We start from the raw sequence: 17,730 nt of genomic DNA, 5'->3' as shown, positions 1-17,730 counted from the left end.
GGCGCCAAGTCACGGCAGCCTAGGAAAACAACATGGAATTCTCTGGTTTGGGACAGTGCTGTTGTCAGGTTCTCCAGGCACCATCTGTGTGCAGTCCCAGGGCTCTGATCTCACTGTGACTGCAGAGGTGGGGTGGGATGGCTTGTGTGACTGGGGTGTTGGTGTGAAGGGCTGCACTGCTCGGGAAAGACAGACCAGGAAGGCACCGTGGTTCTGGTGGCAGCACTTGGAATGTATCAAGGCCTTGTCTTGGGGTGGGTGGATGATGAGTGAGTGAAGAGCTTATGGGCTCTGCTCATAGGGCACTCTGGTAAGGGTGACCTGCTGTGGGTGTTTGCTACAGGCAAACAGGAGGAGGAACTGGATGAGGCTTTCTACTGGCAGCCTCTTCAGGGGTCTTGGAACAATCCCATGGGAACTGGCATTACAGGGAAGAGGGGTCCAAGAGAGCTAGTTGATATTCAAAGATCACTTCCTTCAGGGTCTAAAATGATGCAACCTGATAAATTGGGTCAAAGGGGCAAGACACCTGTGTGTGTAAAAAAGGAATTCAGTTCCTGCATAAGCAGGAAACACACGGAAGATGGAAGCAGGGTCAGAACAAAAGAGGGACAGGAGTGTTCCAGACATGTTCTTTGATTCCCTAATTTCTCTTCTGCTGTCATGGCAAGGAACAGATACATGGGTTGTCCCCCAGTGCCCCAAGTTCCCGTGGAGCTCTTATGAAATCCTTTCAAAGTTGCCTGTGTTACAATGCCAATGCTATAACAGAGGTGGATGAGATCTCTTTGCAAGGTCAGGTTAACCTACTTGGGTGCAAGGACCATGAGCAGCTAACTGAGGGAGGCGGGGAGCCACAGGTCTGCAGATGATTACACTCTTTTAAGCGTCAATAAGGATTTTTCTTCTTTGAATACTAAAGTAAATTCCAATGTATTTTTTTGAAGAGAGAAGTAGCTGGGCCCTTGAGAAATTCTTTCTGTCTGCAGGCTGGGGGTGGAATTACTTGCTGGGCATGTTTTTCCTTTCAGGCATCCTTTTGGAAGTGAGTTGTGTTATTTTGGAAGCATCTGCTGCTGAAGGACAGGAACACACAACGCCCTGCACACCCCCTTAAATGAAGTAGCATTACTTAAATGAACTTATCCACTGTGTTTGTGCCCCAAAGCTGTGAAGTACATGCTGCATGCAGGGGAGTATCTTAGTTTGGCACTTGTGTGCAGCCAATAGGTGGGGAAATATCCATCCAGCTGTTGCTTTCTCCTTATCTCTTTGCAGCATGTTCTCCTCTCTGGGCCTCTCAAAGAGTGAGACCAACAAAGCTGGAACCTCCCCCATTTTCTTAATATCTCACTAAGGTCCCCTGTGCCTCACTGCTGATTTTTGTGTTTGTGTTTTACGTAAATAATGATGCAAATATCCGCTGCAAGAGGCAGGTATTTATTAACTTTAACAAGGATGCTGTGATCAAGTTACTTCTTAACAAGTAGGAGCAGCAAAACCAACTGATTTCTAACATCTCTCCAAGTGGAATTTCTGAAGCACAACAAAGGCGTTTGTCAGCTTTCCCTTTCAGAAGGTGCTGGTGGGGGTCTCTTTGTTTTTAGCCAATAGGACACAAATCCTGTACAGACTCTGTCTTTGAAAGCTTTTGGCCCTCTACTAAATGCAATTTAAAGCATCTACCACCTGAGAAGCTGGGGAGGGGAGGGGGGCAGGCGGTGAGCAGACATTGAGAGTGATTGAGCACATGTACAAAACCCTGAATATTGTGTTCCTTCATGGAAAAAGTGCTAAAAACCCCCACTTGGAGAACATTTGGCTGGGTTTGGCTGTTTTTGAAGGATTAGGTGGATTCCTGCATGTCACAAGCTTTGAGTGAAGAAGGCCTAGGTCTGCCTGAAGAGGAACAAAAGGGAAGTAGGTAAAGCATGATGCCCTACTCTTTGTAGTACCTGGGTGATGGGGAGGCCTTCCCAGCATGGTAGGACCTCTGTGTAACTCATACAAGTGAGTCACAGGTTTCTCCTCTGCCCTCCCTCTTTCTGTGGCTGTGGGCCAAGGCATAGCCTGGCCCCAAAGCCATGCCAGGATAACAGGACTGAAGGTTGTGCCCAAATAACCTCAAGCTGCTGTCTTTTAACAGATCAGCTCCACAATTTACAGATGGTATGTGCTTATTTAGACCTTTAAGTGTCACTGAGTGCTAGCAATGATAACATACCCGTAAAACATCAACCAAAACAGTACCAAATATATCTATTTAAGGAATGCCCTCTGTGTTCCCATATCTCCTTAGATCTGCAGAGCTGTGCTTTGCAGCCCTCACTGTCACACAATGCTGGCAACATCCAGCCCAAGTGTGAGAAGTGTGAACTGTATGCTCACTTTGTACCAACTTTTGGTCCTTATACTTGATACATGTCTATTTTTTGCTCATCTATAAACTGAGTTCTAAATTTCATTGGATTAATTATTTTGAAGTCAAGACAGTATATGACACATCGGTTTCAGAAAAAGATCGCAGAGATGTTTTAAATTACTTTAAACCCTTCCAGTTTGATTCAGTTAATATTCCTTCATTAACAGATTTCTTTATAGATTCTGAAAAGTTCAGGGGCAGGAATATTTGGTGAATATCAAATTAACCTTGTCCAACAGCCAATAAATTAAGTGCTGAAATTGTATTTACTCTGCAAATTTACATTTTTTTTTCTTAAATAAAAGTTGTACCATATTTTATATCAAAACTAGTATATGGAGAGGAAGTGTTAAGAGTCATTGGATTAGTCATTCAAATTTCAATTTTGCATGGGCCAATGAAATAGTAAAGGAGAGTTTCTTCTGCTTTTGTCCATCTCAGCCACAAGGGAGGTTGTCCAAGGTTTTCTGAAGTGATTTTGAAGAGCAGTCTCAATAGTGTGAATTGCTATTGTGTCTGAAGTGCATTAAAAATGGTCACAGCCCAGTAACTATCAGCAAAAACCTTTATAAATGAGGCAATTGCTATTAACATGGAGATGGAAGGAGAGACAATATCTAACAAAGGCAAATCCATGTTTTGATTTGGTAAAGCACCAGTCTCAAATGGCTCAGTGCCAAGGGAACTGTTAAGTATCCACAAGCAAAATACAAAGTACATTTTTGGAAGTGTAGAAGTTAATTTATTCTGAAAATCTAAAGGAACTCCACCTTTTGCAATACCATTTTTTTTACAATAGCATTCTTCCAACACTACACCTTTAGCAATACATGACTCCCATGAACTTTAGGTCTGGTGTGGTTGCAGCCTCCTCGACAGGCAGCTCCTGGTGCCCTCCCATGAGGTGGAGCACAGAGGACCACATGCACCTCCAGCTGCCTGTAATGAATCCCCACAGCACCTATAACTACCTTAAAGGATGTACTAATTTTAGAAGACAGAAAAAGCACCAGATATGCTTGTTTATATTTCTGGCTGTAAAACATTTTTAGAGGGAGTAACTGGTAGGAGCCATGACTGGTGAGGCAGAAAGAGCTGGACCACATGATCGATCAGCCCAGGGTACGTGCAATTGGAATTCTCTCCCTGACTCGGAATTACTGGTGGGTGCCTGGGGAGACAAGCATGGAGCTGCCTGTCAATACTTCCCAAGCTCCAGCAATTTGCCATCTGCAATGCCAGAGGTGACATCTCTGTGTTTAATAGCCCTCGATGGATTTCTCCCCAGAGTTTCTCTTGCTGTTTTTTGACCACTGGAAACTTTTTTATCAAGCTGTTACAACTGCCTGGTAGAAAATCCTTTTAAATGGGAGATGTGCATTGTGTGTCCTGTGTTGTGAGAAGAACATTGAGCTGGCTGGGAGAGCACCATTTGCAGCCTTGTGTGCTAGTGCAAATGGGAACTTGTGTGTGGGTTTGGGCATTCCTTGTGTCCTCGCAAGGAAGATATTTCTGCTGGGGCCATATGAAAGTGTGTGGATGACTGCATGTGGCTATAGGGCAGGAAATACGGGCTACAAGAGATGCTGACTGGCAAAGTTAACTTAAATGTATGATTTTTCTGTCTCCATTTACCTTTCTGATGAATTTTCTACTCAGATTGGATAAAAACATTTCCCCAGCCCACCTACAATCAGTTTTTTTTCCTATTTTTTTAATATGCTTCAGTAGTGCATTGCAGCATTGGGATTATAAACGCGCCAGGGGAATGTTTTAAATCCCCCAAATGGGGATTTGCAACATAAGTCTAGTGGAAACATTCCTCCTGAAATTGGGTTACATTAACCTTTACAAAGCATGGACTCACATTGTGGACACTGCTCGTTTAATAGTCCAAGTCAACTGCTTGGTACCTGGCAAAAAAAAAATCAGGAATTTTCTGTATCTTTTCCCCTCACTCCAGGGTGACATTTACCCCTTGCTATGTACTGTTGTGGCTTGCCAACCCCTTCACTTCTTGGGTGATCAAAATCTATCTGACGCAGGATTTTGGGTGACCCAGAGGCCATGCAGGAGAACTTCAGGCAGAAGGGTAAAATGCCTGTAGCAGGATGGGGAAAGACCTCCATATGCAAATTTCCCTGGAGGAGAGTGGGAGCAGAGCCTGCAAAAATATGTTGAAAAGAAAGAATAAGTTAATATGTACAAGGAAAAGCGATATCTGACAAATAATTTATCAACATCCACAGGGAGCTGAGAGATGCCAGCATTCCAAGCACTGCAAATGGAGAGTTTGCCCTGGATTTGTTCCTGGTGGGTGATGGGCCACCCCTGTCCCAGAGAAGTTAATGTGACATACAGTAGCCTTTGGGTGTAACAGGTGGCACAGGGTGTTCCAAGTTACAGAAAGGCTTTACATCTGAGGGTAGAGCCTCTGATCTCAACCCTTGATCTCAGCAGCATCTGGGGTGGGGGAAGGAGGTCAGCAGATGGCTTTAAAAGCGAGCAGGTCGCTCCCAGCGGAGCCAGCAGCCAGCGTTACCGAGGGACGGGAGCCCGAGCGGTGCCTGCCTTGGCCAGAGAGGGAGCAGTCCCATCAGACAGTGGTCAGTGAGTGTGTGTGTGTGGTGGCATGCTTGGGTTGAGGGGAACTTGGCTCCATGGAGCCCTTGGATCAGCAGGTGAAGCCGCATTAGACTCAGGTTTCATTTATCACGGTGCAAAAAACCAGCCCCAACCAAATAAAACAAGTGGTGTAGAAAAATAATTGTATAGTCCAAGAAAAGTCCCCAGTTGATCTGGGTTACAGAATGAAGACTGTGATTGTATGTGTTGGTTCCAAAAGACAGCAATTCAATAATCAAGGAAAGAGGATGGTAAATGTCAACTGGATTGAGATGTAAGGGCCTTGATTGTGCAAGACACCTGGAATTCCTTTATTTCCAAGTTGTTACCAGTAGCCTTAGAGAGATTCATAAAGAGGACTGAAGAATAATGGAGAAAGAATCCAGGATACCTGTCTAAAGAGTAAGTCTAAATAAACCAGCTGGAATAAAGCAGGAAGCCTACAGGGAGTGGTAAGTGGAGAAATGGGACATCCAGACTTGTTTGACTTCACAAAAAGGAAATAGGGGTAAAATGAGAGAGCTGACAAGTAAATTTGTGCCAGACAAAGACAACTCTCACTTTAAAACTGCAAAGTTGTGGTTAAGAGGATGGTAACAGCAGGGGTAGTGCCTGTGAGAGAATGGTCCTGAGCCTTCCTTAGTGCTGAAGTCTCAGAAAGCAGCGTGCCACAGGAGAAATGACGGGAGACTGGGACTGTATCGCATCACCATCTGCTGATTGCTCAGGCTATTGAACCCTCTAAAAATAACCCCAAATTTTATAATCCCCAAATTGGATTCCCTTAAATCTTCCTCTGGAAGCCTTGTTTTACAGTTGGGGAAGTAAGATTCAGCTGGTGTGATTTTTATTTTTGACTGTACACTACCTTTTCATTTAACTTTGGTTCCTCTCTTTGGTTTTCTGTATTATGTAAGAATTTGCCTTGATAGAGAAAAGATGGACAAGGATCTGATACCGTAATCTGATTTTATGATAATGTCTTCTCAATATATCTCTCATTAAACATCAAATCAAATGAAATGCACAAATATATTCATCATGTAAGACTTCTAAAGGTGGTGTAGAATTAGTCACAGTTTTAGAATTGATAGTAATAAAAAATAACCTTTCTTTTTAATCCTATGTATAAAGTTCAGGCTCAACCTTTTTTAAAGGACTAACAAAAAAATTAGTATTTGAGGGGCCTGAGAATTTTGCATATCCTAAATTTTGGTAGACTGTGAAACAATATATTTGTGAATACCAAATGTAATGTTAAATAAGGAAACGTGTCCTCACTACAACCACCCCTTAATCAGTTTTATTTTGCCTAATTTCAGTACCACTAGTATATGTCAATATTTTTGGGATCTTGGTATTCTCCATAATATTTGAGTGGCCTAAATTTGGGTAGAATAACCATAAATGAAAGAAGCAGTGAAATGAAGTGCAATTTGGTGAGTAATAAAATCCCTTAAACATCAACAGACAGGCATTCCAACATCACCACTATTACTTTTTAACTTAGGTTTTCCTTTTAAAATCTCACCTTACAGTAGTGAAGTAGAGTTAATGTAATTCTAAAAGAAAATTATTTCTTTTTATGGAAAGACTTAAGCGATGGGTATAATAGACTGCATCAGAATGTTCCATATACTGTGGATACCTGTAATGGAAAAATAATATTTCACGAATATCTATCAGACCACTTTGTTACCAGAGCAAAGGGAAACTTGCAAGTACAATCTTCCTTGATCCTGAAATTAAAACATAGCATTCCTCATAGTGTAATGGGGCATTTTCCTTATTATTTATCATTTTACTCCAAAAGACTTGGTCATCTCCTGATGCAGCAAAGAAATGTCAAGAAACCCAGCAACTTGCCATCCTGGATATTATCAAGATAGGAATTAGAGTTCTTAAAGACTGGATTTATTAAATACGACATTTTGGGCTAGTATTTTTTCCACTTACAGTCAAGTTCCTCTCATGTTCCAGTGAAATTCTTGGCAAGGGGTTGGAGCTGGATGACCTTTAAGATCCCTTCCAACCCAAACCATTCTGTGGTTCTGTGTAAATGGCAGTGAATCCTCTCCTGGGTCTTAGTGGATCAAAGTTTGGAGCCATGTGTGGGACAGTCTCTGTCCTGTTAGACTGGCTCTGACCATACCTCCTCACCCATAGAGGCAGGGAGTGGATGCCAAGGGATGAGGGTGAGGATGGAGCAGGTGCATGGTGATCCTCTCCCTCTCACCCTCTGAGGGCCTCCAGAACCAGCAGTGGTGTCTTTAGAGCACTGAACATGGGTGTACATGAACTTCCTTTAATTAAAAATAAATGGAGATGAACGGTCTCGGACTCTAGCAACAAAGACAGTGAAGAAAGGCTATGGCAAGAGCAAAAATCAGCCATTACCTTTCAGGACAGGACTGAATGATTTCAATGGAGGTCTGGCTGTTTAGCAAAGAGATTCCAAAACTCATCCCTGATGTATCTGAAAGACTCATAGAAAAGAAATGTATGTTTTACTTACTTTTCCTTTTATCCCCATTTTATTTTAATGACCAGGGAAAATGGGAAGAATGCAAATGAGTGAATGCCCTCTTTGATCTGTGTTGTTCCTGAGCATAATCTGGTAACCTGGCAGGCATCAGGCACAAGTGGAATTGCTGCCCCTAAGAAGGAAGAAACTTCAGCCCCTTTGCAAGCAGTTGCTCAGTTTGGCTGTTGGTTTGAGGGAAGCAACAGCTAAAAGAGCCCTGTCCCCCTGCAGAACAGGGGAGCTGGGCCCACTGTGGGGCTGATCACCTGCTGTTTACATCATGGGGATTACTCTTTTGAGCAGGAATAACCTGAAATCATGAGGACTTCCACCCACACCTGAGAAGTACACAATGAAGGATTCACCCTAAAAAAGGTACAACCACAGCACCGGGTTCTCTCCAGAGGGACTGTGACAGGAGTCACCTCCAGAAGCCATCTCCTGAGGTGGACACAGAGCCACAGGCTGGATATGGGAGAGAACAGAAAGTGGATGCATTGACTTCATCTGGAACTGAGGTCTGTCCCTGGACATGGAGGCCACAGAAGTATTTTGAGGGTATGTATTTAAAATACAGGTGGAAGAGCTGGACAGGGTTACTGGAGAGGGAAGAGTGATCTTGGTTGTGTTAGAATTGAACAATAGAACTGTTAAAAGGCAGCAAAAGGATTAAGGCTTTAAGAGTGGGTGATTCTCTGTACCTCTAAATTATTTTATTTTGCTTTAAAATGATGCCTGACAACATGTTATGCATATTCTGTACAACACACACATCTCCTCTGCTCTGCAGGACATCGGGAAGCAGGGTTTGCTCTGGAATCTGCTCTGACCATGTCTCCTCCAGTCCTTTCAGACCTGGGCTATGTCCCCCCCGATGGTGGATGGGGCTGGGCAGTGGTGTTTGGAGCCTCCATCACAATCGGGTTTGCATTTACCTTTCCTAAAGCTTTCACAATCTACTTTAAAGAGATCCAAGCTGTTTTCAGCATCTCCTACAGCCAGATTGCCTGGACAACATCCATCATGTGTGCTACCACCTATGGAGGAGGTAAGTGAAGCAAGGCTGTATCTCCTTTGGAAAGAGGAGATCTGATCTCTACACCAAAAGGGGAGAATGTATTTCTTTGAGAAAGTTCTTGGCAAGTGCTTACTCTAAGTCTGGCTTTCTGTTTTCTGATGATATACATGGGCAAAACTGAGAAAACTGGTTTTTATATTGCCAACATATATGAAGTCATCAATTATTATTTCATCAGAAATCTTGCTATGCATGGGTGAGTGGAGGCTTGGAATTATTTGAGTGTGGGCAGTTATTTCAGTAAATTTAATCTTTTTTTCTGTTCCTATTCTTGTCTTTCCTCTTGAAACAAAAATGTGCTACTTGTACTCATGATTGCAGAGAAGCCACTGAAACTCAAAGCCCAAGTTTTGCTGACGTACAGACGTGGAATATGTGCACTCATATCTTGAGATAGCATTGAAATATGTTTTTCCCTAAATCTGTTGCTAAAAATCTTGTTTCAACTGAGTAAGGGATGATGTTTTAGGCTTTTCTTTGCAGAATCTTTCTAAAAGAACAAATACATACACCAGTTTCTTAAATTAAAATGTTCACTGGGTACTTGAACCTTGGCTGCAAAAGTCGCTGTCGTGGGAAGGTATCTGTCGTCCTCATAATGAAACCATCAGGTGGATGTTCCCCCCCGAGGGATGTTTCCCTCAGATACTGAAGCCAGGTTATCAGTCTGCCCCTTGGATCTGAGTAGCTGGTTAATCTTGCTGTTAATGGTTAGTAGAAACCATCTGGTTTTAGGCTGCTGATGCCTGTGAGGTGCAGCTGCTGGCAGCTATTCCTGGGCTCTTAGCAGATCCTGGTGGTTCTTAGCTTGTTTTGCAAGGGTGAAAGTAAAAGGATTAACACTTAAGGGCACAAGAATAGCCACCCAACTCACACCTACCCAAACTTGTATTCTCCTAAAACAAGTCACTCACACTCTTTGGGCAAGAGTATTACAAAAAATTTTGTAGATGGAGGGATCTTCTTGGTACCCTCTCACCTTCAGGACAGGGTGGTTTGGAGGCTCCCTCAGTCACTCATTGCAGAGATCAGGGGTACACCCTGTGTACAGAAGTCTTCCACACTCATGTACTTTAGGAACTGGTTTTACATGGCAATAAAAAAAAGAGCTGGTGTGGGATGGATTAAGGTGAAGGAGATGTATGTGACCAGAGAGGTGTGAGGGATGAGCTGCTTGCAGAAAGAGCCTTTTCAGGTCTGGCTGGAGTGGGTAAGACCATCAGTGAGGCAGATTTGCTGGGATCTTTGGGCTTTGCCCTCTGATGCAGATGGACAGAAGGGGTCACTTCCAGGGGGAGTAACACTGATTTTTCCCTTGAAACAATGGCTGTGTATCCTCTGGCTGTGGTTTGGCTCTGGTGTTTTTGTGTCAAGAGCTGAGGAGGGCTGACAGAGTCAGAGCCAGAGACTGAAGAGAGATTCATTTAGAGGGTTCATTTCCTCAGGGTGGCTGTTGAGGGCCCTCTGGAAGCTGGATGTCTGAAACTGAGCACCAGATATTGGATGTGTCTCAGAGTTGTTGGGACTTCTGGCTTTTTATTCTCCACATTCCCTGAGTGAGGGCCCTTGACATCCAAATGGAAATACAGAGGAGACGACAGCAAGGGAACTGTCTGTGGTATTGATGGGGGAAGAAGCCGTTACAGGATGAGACTTGTGGCTTTCATCACTGATCTTCCCATCTTTAAATACAGACTTTTATGAAATCATATTGCTGCAGAGCTGTTATTATAAACTACAGCCATGTGTGCAAGTGCCTGACTTTCCCAGATACCACCTGTAACAACAGGAGGGTGCAGCACAAGCAGGATAATAAGAGATGCTGTGAAGCAAGTTGACTTTTCCTTTTCAGCATTGCATTTATATTCACACAGACTCTGGGCCAAGAACTCAATGCTGGTAGGGACGTCCTGTCTCTTTCACAAACACCTGTGCTCATTGCTCCAAGAGCACCTTTCCTCTCTGGGGGTTTGTCCCCCAGACAGTACCTGTTGCTCTTCACCTCACTCAGCTTTTAAATCACTGCAGCATCTGAAATAGATCTTGGAAAAACATAAATCTGAGGAAAAAATCCCTGCGTACTCTCCTAGAATTAAGGAAGATCAAGTGTCTCGTCTGTTCGTGCACATGATTCATAATTCTGAACATTTCCCTGTCATGCTCTCATCTTTCAGTTTTGCTGCCAGTAACTGGTGTTGACATCTCCATAGGTCTGAAAGCAGCAGCATGCTAATAATAATAATAGAAGATGGAATGGCAATAAGAACACATTTAGGAGTTTCATCTCGGGGAATAAATATCTTTGAGAGCACAAGTAATTGAATACTCAGTTTGATCTTCCTTTCAGCTACAGCAGCATAAGTCTACAGCAATTCTGTAGCATCCAGTGAGGCTGCATGCTGTGTTTGAGGAAGGAGGAAGGCACCAACAAAGCCTGCCCAGAGTGGTTGAAGGAATGCAGGGGATCCCTTCAGACCTCATATTTTATTTCACAAAATTCAGAAAAGCTGCAGCTAACTGTATATAAAGCAGTTGTTTAGGACAGCCTGCACTAGAGCAAATAGGAAAAAAAAGAAAGCTTCAACAAACACTGAATATCATTTTGGGTGAAGCCTGGGCTGCACTGAAGTCATCAGGCATCTTGCCATCACCTTTAGTGGAGCCAGGATTTCATCTTTCAGCTGCTGAGTTTGATGTGCTGAACTGTAGCACTAGAAGCCTGGCAAATTTCAGCCCTAAGCATTTTGGGAAAGGGGGCTTCCCCAAAGGTCTTCAGGAATGTGAAGTAATGGAGCACCCTGTAAACCTTACCTAGATAACAGGTGCATCTTTAAAGCATGTCTTACAAGGAGTCCTTTGTGTGGAACTTAGGGGGCTCTAGGTCAGTCTGTAAACCTGGGATTACAGCAGGCTTGAGTAAATACTACACTTGGACCAAAAAGTCTCCTCTTTTTGATCTTGTGGGGTAACAGGGATGTACAATGTCAAAAGTTCAATAAGTTCCTTAAGCTCTCTCTGTGTAAGACCTTGAAAGTTAATGCTAAAGCATCGTGCTTGATCTGCTGGACAGTGGTCAGCCAGAAGGGCAAAACAACCCAGAGAATTCAGGCCCAGGAGCCCGGCTGAGTTTGCCCCAGCAATCCTGTGCATTGCATCACCCTGTGTTAAGGGCACAGGGATGTTACACACAGCTCTCTGCACTGTGTGATCTGTGCACTCAACTCCTCCCCGGTTTGTTTCTGTCTCTTATTTCCATATCCCAGCGTTTTACCAAATTTGAAGGGTAATGAGGAACTTCCTGGCTTTCCTTCGCCCCACCAAGAGGAGCTGGTTGTGTTCCAAGTAGCTGCAGACTTGATCCTGTTGTCCTGCTTCCCACCTGCTCTCTTACAGTGCCCAGAGCCTCGCTGGTGGCAAGCACAGTGCGGTGTCAGCTGAGACTGGCTCCTGCTCAGAGCATCCTTGTCCTTGAAGCAGATCAAAGGTGTCCTACATACACACAGCAAACAGCAGTACCTGCTCCCAGAACACTGCAGTCCTAGAGAAAGATTTCTTGGGGAAACTCATGTCAAGAGGAGGTGCCTTTATGGAGTTACAATCACATGTCACAATTTTATTTGGTGGGGAACCAAAACCCATAACAAAGCCCCAGCTGCTGCTTTATGATGTTTTTTCTGTACCTGTAATTGACTATCCCTCCATTATCTTAAAACTTGGGTGAGGTGTGGTTAATTTTTTTTGAAAATACCTGTGTTACGTAATGCCAAGGAGTACTATGATCTGCAAACAATGGTGTTCCAGAGATTGTTTGTAAACTGGTGTGCCACCCACCTGTCCCCAGGCCACTGACCCTCAATTCAGGCTCAGCCAACATTGTGCAATTCCAGGTTTTTGCTGCTCTGGAGTGGGAATCACTCTTAATGGTGATCCTGCAACATCTCTCCTCTCTCAAACCTCATGAGGGTTTAATGAGATCTAAAGCTCTCCAACTTGGTGAAGTGTTATTCAGGCAGCCTTGTGGCAGCTGATCCTTTTTCTGCCCTGTTGACAACTACTTGAGAGTTTACTTGGAGATGAGCTGGAGACAGCAGTGGTTTTCTGGACCCAGATGTGCCACAGCTGCTGAGGGCCATGCCTTGGAGATGGTGCTTGTGGAGGGGCTGGATGTGTCATAATTCATAGGATTAGTTTTGGCAGTATAAGCTGCAGATCTTTGCTAACCTGGTTCCTTTTCACTGAAGGGAGTAAGGAAACTCTCACAAGAATATTTCCACTGGAAATCACAGGCAGGCTAAGTGGGTAAGACCGACTGGGATAAGGTGGGATACCATGGTGGTTTTGCTTTAACAACACTAAAGACTCTTTATTCACTAAAAGTTTACCTTGTAAAAAATGTAGGGACTCATTATCCTGTGGTAAAACCTCACAGCAAGGACAGCAAGGCTTGAGTCTGGAACTGGAGAGCCACAGGGTGGGGAAGGCAGAGGTTTCCCTCGGCACACAGTGTCACCACTGGAGTCCCCCTTACTTCCAGTACAAATGAAAGAGTGACCTGCTCTGCTCTGGCTAATGTGTAATTACACCTTCAACACAACCTCCTGCCCCAGCTGTTTGTTTGCCTTTGTCTGCACAATCTTAAATGCCTTCAGGCTCTGCATTCAGCAGTGGTTGGAAAAAACCACAGTATTTCTACTCATTTTCAACCATTTAGGACTTGGCATAACCAGACTTCTGCCATAAAAGTTAATAGGTAAATTCTTGATGCATCTCTGAGTACTTCAACCGTGTTGTTTTTCCATTTCTATGCAGTCATTTTCCAAATATAACAGAGGAAGTTCCTTCTGGGATTCAAATGTAAATGAGACAAAGATGAAATAGCAAAGGAATAATTAGTTTTAATTCCCCAGTGAAAACATTCCAGTTATTAGATCTAGATTGTCACCATCTTTTTACCAACAAGAATGTTTTGGTTTGAGCTGCTGATTAAACTCCTGCAACAAGGGAAAAACAGAAGAAGTGATGCTACTGCTTGGTTTATTCTGTTTTCTCCAGGAAACCAGCACATCCCGCAGTGATGCTTCATGTACCTGTCTCGTTTGATGGCATAGACACAGGGCTGGGGCTGTCTGAGAGGTTTCCTGGCTCTGGAGAGACTTATTTCATGTCATGAATCCCTCTGCCTGTCTGGAGTTCATGCTATTAATACCGGGGTTTAGCAAAAAGCAAGTTTGACATTTCATAACTTTATATTTTGACCTCTCCTTGACCCCCTTGTAAAACATTACTCAGTGAAAAACAAAGCCAGGAGGCTCTGCCAGCGTCCCAGGTGGTTTCAGTGCCAACACTGATGTCACTTGGCTCTGTGCAGTGTCACCCCATCACCAGGTGCAGGGGGGTGAGGGGCTGGTGGCTCTGCCTGCAGCAGAACATCTCACTCAGCAGCAAAGAGGCTGCATGGAAATTAAAGGTCCCCCCTCCCAAATAGCCACGGAGATGTCAGGGGCTGTGGATTGACCGTGTCTGACCAACACATGCCACTTGGAATATGTTGGTGGGGTGCTGCCTGCACCCCTCCTGCTGCTCAGTGCCCTAGGAGCCACCAGCCAGAGTTAGGTTGCCTTTAATTAAAAACTCAGGCATGAAAATATTAGTGGTAAATCCTTGAATGATGGAGTCTTAGGGCTAAACACTGAGGAATGTGTTTTATCAGCCTGTGTGCTCAGTGGTGGGGAGAACACAGGGTATAAGGGTAATTCTGTGCTTGTTGGGAAGAGGAGTGGTGCTTTGTCCCCCAGTGTAAGATACCTTCCACACCCTAGCTGGCATTTTGTGGTGGCATCTGGTTGGGGTCCAGCACCAAGAATTTTGGTGACTTGAACTCTACTCTCAAGTACTAATCTGTATCGGTATGGAGCGATCCCTTGGAAAAAGTTAAGAATTTCATTAGGAACATAAATATATGGGCCTATTTTTTGAGGACTGGGATGTCTCCTTCCTAAGACAGGTCACACAAGGCAACTGCAGGGGCCATTCTTTAGAATGGCATCCGATTTAGTATTTCTGGAGAAGGGAATTCTCATCTTCCAGTGATGGTATTGTATGGGTCCAGCTCTTTGGATTTGCAGAAAATTGCTGCCTATATTCTCATTCATTAATTCAGGAGCTCCATTTTAACTGTGGTTATGGATTGGATTTCACTGCTGCTGTATTTTATGAGCAAATGGAACATGACAGTAGAGCAGTTTTAAGAAATGGGGTGTGCCATTAAAGACCCTTCAACGAAATGCAGAGGTACCTCTTTTGGCACTTACCAGATGCTGTTTTCATGTAGCAGAGCTAGGTATGGATTTTTTTATTTTATGTGGAAGTAATTTCTAAAGACTTTAGTTGACTTGAAAAGACTCAATGAAGAAAAAACTCTGTTGGAGTTACAGAGCCGTAGCTCTTACCTTTGGCTGCCATATAAGGCTTTGCATAAAATGCTTTGAATAAAATTATTTCCAAATGCCAAAGTGGTTCACTGAAAATAAATAGAAATGTTTTCAATTCTTGAGGGAGCCCAGCGTTTTTCCCCCCCACCCTGTTTTTTTTTTTCTTTTTCCAAGACAAGAAAAAACACTCAAGTTGTCCTCATTAGTCACTTTTGGAGGGAGGAACTTATGTGCTTCACTATATGGGTGGTGAGGCACTGATGCAGGTTCCCCAGGGATGCTGTGGCTGCCCCATCCCAGAAAATGTTCAAGGCCAGGTTGGATGGGTGTTGGAACAACCTGGTCTGGTGGAAGGTGTCCCTGCCCTCCCAAATCATTCAGTGGTTCTATGATTTTAAATATTGTTCATCAAATCTTGGACTTCATTAAGTGATGGTTATTAGTTCACTTGATTAAGAAGTCATGACCTGGGAACTGTCACAGAAAGCTTTGTGAAGACTGGGAAACGGGGAGAGAGGAAGAGTTTCAGATTCTGCTTGGCTCCTGGCCCCTGTTCCCGGCATATCCCTCTTCTTTCAACACCTCTGGAGCAGAGCTCTGGGAATTACAACAGCAGTCACTTATTTACATGGAGTGCTGTGATAGGGAAATGAGTCATTTGAAAAGGTGTTTTGCAATTTTAATCAATTTTGTTGCTGCTTGCCAGCAAATTAAAAAACCTGCCCTCTAGAAAGTGTCTGCTGTCAGTGGATGAGAAAGCAGAGCCTGGTCCCGGGGGAGAGTCTGTGGTGCCGACATGGAGGGGGAGCACTGCCACAGGCAGCTGCTGTGAGCTGAGCCCAAGACTCCCTAAATCGCTAGGGAGGCCTTTTTGACCTAGTGAGCCCAGGATTTCCAGTGTCAGTCCCACCCCCTGCCCTCGGGCTGTTCTGATTTGCTTGTGAGCTTCTCTTCAGAGCAGCAACAGCAGTGCAAAAACTTATCACATTTAGACATCTTTAGAAATCATTTGTTTGCCCCCAGTATCACCTGCTGCAACTGGTTTCCTGCTCCAGTTCTGAGTTTGCCATGAGTTTGTGTGAAAGTTTACCCAGAGGTGCCCTGCTGGGGTTGGCTGCTTTTAGCATGACACACAATTTAGTAGTTCTGGAGAAGGAAATTCTCATCTTCCAGCTGAGAGTTGTCACTGCTTCCATGGCTGGAGTTGTATTTGCTTCTTCATCCCTCTGCTCCCTGAGCTTTCTGTGTGTCCTCCCACCTTCCATGCTGCTGCTAGGGATGTGCCAAGTTCAATCTTGGGTGTGTTTATTTTGTTTTGGTCTTGTTTTTGATTTTTAACAGAACACAGAAAGCAGCTGCTGAAATAACTGAATGCTGGTATCTTCACAGCCCATAAAGTGGGTCAAGGCTGTACCAAAATAAAACTCTCCAAGTCATCACACTGTGATCCCACAGATGAGAGTAAAGGTTTCTGGTCATTTTGAGTTTACTCAGTTTCATAGGAAGAAAGAAAGGGCAGTAACAAAATATCTTACAGTTTTGACGAGATTTTAAAGCTCCAGATTAACTGTGCCAGGTAAGCTGCAGAGCAAGGCCCTGATTTTTTCCCCCTCTCAGTTGCTTCATCGTGCATGTAGAAAAATGGGACACACACGGGGCTGTTAGTTAAGCCAGGGGGAGGCAAGGTTGAGTAAGACACAATGTTTGTGGTGAAACTGGACCTTCCCAGCCAGAGCAAACACTGCTTAATGTTTTCTCAGCCAGAGCTCCATGTAAATACTAGAATACACAGCAAACTGGTGGACATGAACAGGGGGCAGAAGTCTACAATGATCACAGAATCATAGAATTCTGAATTGGGTTGGATGGGACTTTAGAGCCCATCCTGTTCTAACCCCACTGCCACCTTCCTCTATCCCAGGTTGCTCCAAGCCCCGTCCAACCTGTCTTTGAACACTTCCAGGGATGGGGCATCCACAGCTTCTCTGGGCAACCTGTGCCAGTGCCTCATCACACTCGTAGTGAAGAATTTTCTCCCAACATCTGATCTAAACCTCCCCTCTTGCCGTTTAAAACTGTTCCCTCTTGTCCTATCAGCATCCACCCGTGTGAAAAATCACTCTCCTTTTTTTTATAACGACGATGTGGTCCAGGGGCAGGAGAGCAGCCTGCAACTTGGTATGGAGGAGAAAAGAGGAGGGGATGCAGGTGGAAACACAAGGGAAATAAAAAAGAACGATTTGCGTTTAAGTAACTGAGGGGGGTTTAATTAATGCCCGCGGGGGGGCTGGTGCTGCTGCCTCGGCTGGGGGCGAGCGAACACGAGGGGACAGGGTGCTGGAGTAAGGGATGTGATTCCCGTGGGTGTTTGGAGCGTGTCCCCTGGGCCGGGGCGGGCGGGTCCCGCCTGGGGCGGTGCGGCTGCTCCGCCGTCCCGTCCCGTCCCGTCCCGTCCCGTCCCGTCCCGCGGGGCCAGAGCCGCGCCAGCGCCGCGCTCCGCAGGTGGGTCCTGCCGCGGGGTGTGCGGGGTCCCGTGTCCCACGCGTGTCCCGGGAGCTCGGCAGGCATCGGGGGGGCGGAGCAGCGGGTTGGAGCCGCTGTTTCTGGTTTTCCCCACTTCCACGTGGCGTTTCTGCCCTGTCCCGCTGCC

General features: G+C 44.7%; 1 protein-coding gene across 2 annotated transcripts in view; it reads left to right on the top strand.

Moving 5' to 3' along the window:
* The first annotated feature begins 7,782 nt into the window (after nucleotides 1–7,782).
* Nucleotides 7,783–17,730, top strand: part of LOC116449427 (monocarboxylate transporter 2-like) — a 35,255-nt gene continuing 25,307 nt past the window's right edge. The window contains exons 1-2 of one of the 2 annotated variants that reach the window (XM_032120938.1): nucleotides 7,783–8,129; nucleotides 8,362–8,619. In XM_032120938.1, the coding sequence (XP_031976829.1) occupies nucleotides 8,403–8,619 (217 nt within the window). In that variant the 5' untranslated portion in view covers nucleotides 7,783–8,129; nucleotides 8,362–8,402. Of the gene's footprint in view, nucleotides 8,130–8,361; nucleotides 8,620–17,483; nucleotides 17,583–17,730 lie in introns of those variants that run through there. The other variant, XM_032120937.1, reaches the window with a different exon arrangement.

The sequence above is a fragment of the Corvus moneduloides genome, chromosome 11 (genome assembly GCF_009650955.1).
Source record: "Corvus moneduloides isolate bCorMon1 chromosome 11, bCorMon1.pri, whole genome shotgun sequence".
Classification (NCBI taxonomy): Eukaryota; Metazoa; Chordata; class Aves; order Passeriformes; family Corvidae; genus Corvus; species Corvus moneduloides.
This window is presented reverse-complemented; position numbering and strand designations above follow the sequence as displayed.